The sequence below is a fragment of the Myotis brandtii genome, unplaced genomic scaffold, assembly GCF_000412655.1.
Source record: "Myotis brandtii unplaced genomic scaffold, ASM41265v1 scaffold220, whole genome shotgun sequence".
Lineage (NCBI taxonomy): Eukaryota > Metazoa > Chordata > Mammalia > Chiroptera > Vespertilionidae > Myotis > Myotis brandtii.
Genome location: NW_005358250.1, coordinates 1358409 through 1360918, shown reverse-complemented (window position 1 = coordinate 1360918; position 2510 = coordinate 1358409). Strand labels below are relative to the sequence as shown.

Sequence of the window (2510 nt, the reverse complement as noted above, 5' to 3'; positions counted from 1 at the left end):
GTGTCCAGGGCTGGGGCAGGATCTCCAGGGCCACCTCAGAGGCAGCCGGTACAGGCGACATTCTCACACAGCTCACAGTGTTTGCTGGCAGCGATGGTCTCTGGGCAGGGGGAGAGAACCGGTCAGCTGAACATGAACCTGAAGCACCTGTGGTCCAGGGAGCTGCTGGCCAGGTGGCCAGAGAAGCCTGCTTAGAGGGCCGGCATCTTTGTCACAGGTGAAGAGCATGGCATTTTAGAAACGGAGTGAGCATCTTGGGCTTAAGTCCCGGGCCCTCTCCTTCCTTGCAGTGCCTGGGCAAGTCTCTTAAACTCTGTGCCTGGGTTTCCTGTCTCCTGAATGGACAGGAACGGCCTGACAGGGTGGTTGTGAGGAGAGGATGCAGGCACAGGACTGACAAGGACCTGGCACTAAATGCTAGCTGGTCACTACATGCTCCTGGCCAGCTCTGCTTCATCCCTTCCCTTTCAGCCTAGATGTCCCCTCTTGGAAGCCTTTCAGACTCTTTATGCCACCCCAGGCGTGAGTCACCCCTCCTCGTGTCCCGCTGTGCTCCCCATCGTCACTGCATCACAGTCAGGGCTCATGGGTCCCTTTCCCAGGGCCCTTCCCTCCCATCTGAGAAGTCTTTGTTGTAGGATGACCAGTTGGTCCTGGTTGTTGGGAGCTCAGGGGCTTCCTCATGCCCGGCTTTTGGTGCCCAAACTGGGGAAGGGGTGTTGCGTATCTTGGATCACCCTGTCCTCAGCCCCTGGGTACTTAATAGAAATAACATGAGGTGGAGGAACCTGAACCTGACCTGGGGTGCAGGGAGGAAGGGAACAAGGGCAGGAAGCTCCCAGGGGTGGGGACACTCACCCAAGGCCTTGAAGATGCTGGCGGCCTCCCTGGAGGCGCAGACGGGCTGGAGGTCCGGTGGCAGGGCCGAGTGGTAGCACAGGACGGGCAGGAGGCTCTGGGCCTGCAGGCGGGGGCTGAGCACCGACTGCCTCTCCAGGTCTCTCAGTTTCTTCGCGGATTCTAGCTGGACCTGGAAGCCCTGGTACTGGGGAGGCGGGAAGAAACGGGAGGGCATCAAAACCTAGACTAGGAGGCCAGGACTCCTCAGACCCCCAGCCTTTCCTGTCCTCAGGGAAAGTACAAGATAGTGCCTGACACTTCACACCCCGGCCGCAGGGCCCCCGTCACTGCTAGATGAGGCCACAGCAAGGCTGTGTGTGGAACACCGTGGTTCAAGACATGGGCTTTGGAGGCCAGTGGCCCCCAGTTCAAATCCCACCTCTTCCCGACCAGGTGCCTGTCTCTTCCCCACTCTGAGCCTCATCTGACAAATGGAGGTAATCATGTCCCCTCTTCCCCGGTGCCTGGTATCCAGGGCACACTCCGTAACTGGGTGACCTCCCCTGAACCGACATGCCAAAATGATGGCAACCCCAAGCTGGCCAGGCTGCCAGCGGGGAGAGGGGGTGGAGGCTGTCTGGTCCCCTCTACAGGGCCCTTTGTTCTTCTCATGGAGGCCCTGCCCAGCAGGAGTGGGAGGCACCCAAGCGCTACTCCCGGCCGTGCCCAGAGGCCAGCGGCATCCTGTCACACAGACAGGCCTGCTTCTGTGACTCTTTCCAGCTTCACGGACTGCTCCCCATGCTGTGCCCTCTGTCTGGGGCCGTCTGCGTCCTCCGTGCCTTGCTACCTCCTGCTCATCCTGCAATGTCAGCTCGAGTTACCTGCCAGGGAAACATGTTCTGGTGCTTCTCCCCTGCACCCATACAGGGTGAACATGGGGAGCTGTGGGAGCCCATAGGGGTCTCCCCTCCCCCTTCAGGCATCTCAAGGACAGGCTCCAAGCCTTGTTCCATACTGTGCCCTCTGACCAGGATGGACTGCCCTTCAAGGAGAGTCATGCTGAATAACAGCCGTTTATTATTATTGCTATTGTCACTATCACATAGGTATACCGGCTGCCCACACCCCCAGCTGTCCTAGTCCCTGGGCTGTGAATGTGTGTTGAGCTGAATCCTAGGCCCTGTGCCCCCCTGTATCCCATGAATTCCCAGCATCCTCTCCCCATTCCAACCTCCCACCATGGGAACCTTTAGTTAAAGGCCATTCTGGCTGGAAGGACTCACCTGGATGTAGACTGACTGTGTGCTCTGCAGGAGCACCAGGAGGACCAGAGCCACTCCAGACAGAAGCCCTGACATAGTCCTGCCACCCATCTTGCTTCCTCTGTACCTCACCACAGCCACCTACCCAGCTGCTACCTGCTTCTCTGGTTAGCAGCTTTTATAAGCCATGTACTCTGGTCACTCATTAACTGGGCAGCCGGGGTGGGGCCAACACCTGACCGACTTTGTGACCAGCCCAGAGTCCATTCTTAGGAAGGGAGTGAAGGCAGGGAGGCCAGGGCACGTGTGCGGGCTCTGTGGGCGGGCCTTGGACCACACCACTTTCCTCGGCTCCTCCCGAGGATACCTACGCGAGTGAGATGATAGGGAGACCATCTTACAAAC

General features: G+C 58.8%; 1 protein-coding gene across 1 annotated transcript; it reads right to left on the bottom strand.

Annotated features, from left to right (window-relative positions):
• Nucleotides 1-6: 6 nt before the first annotated feature.
• On the bottom strand, nt 7-2267 carry GUCA2B (guanylate cyclase activator 2B (uroguanylin)). The gene is made up of 3 exons (XM_005866051.1): nt 2127-2267; nt 859-1045; nt 7-100 (listed from the first exon to the last, which is right to left on the bottom strand). The coding sequence occupies exons 1-3, from the start codon at nt 2214-2216 to the stop codon at nt 36-38; spliced, it is 342 nt and encodes a 113-aa protein (XP_005866113.1). The 5' UTR covers nt 2217-2267; the 3' UTR covers nt 7-35.
• Between the last annotated feature and the right edge of the window lie 243 nt (nt 2268-2510).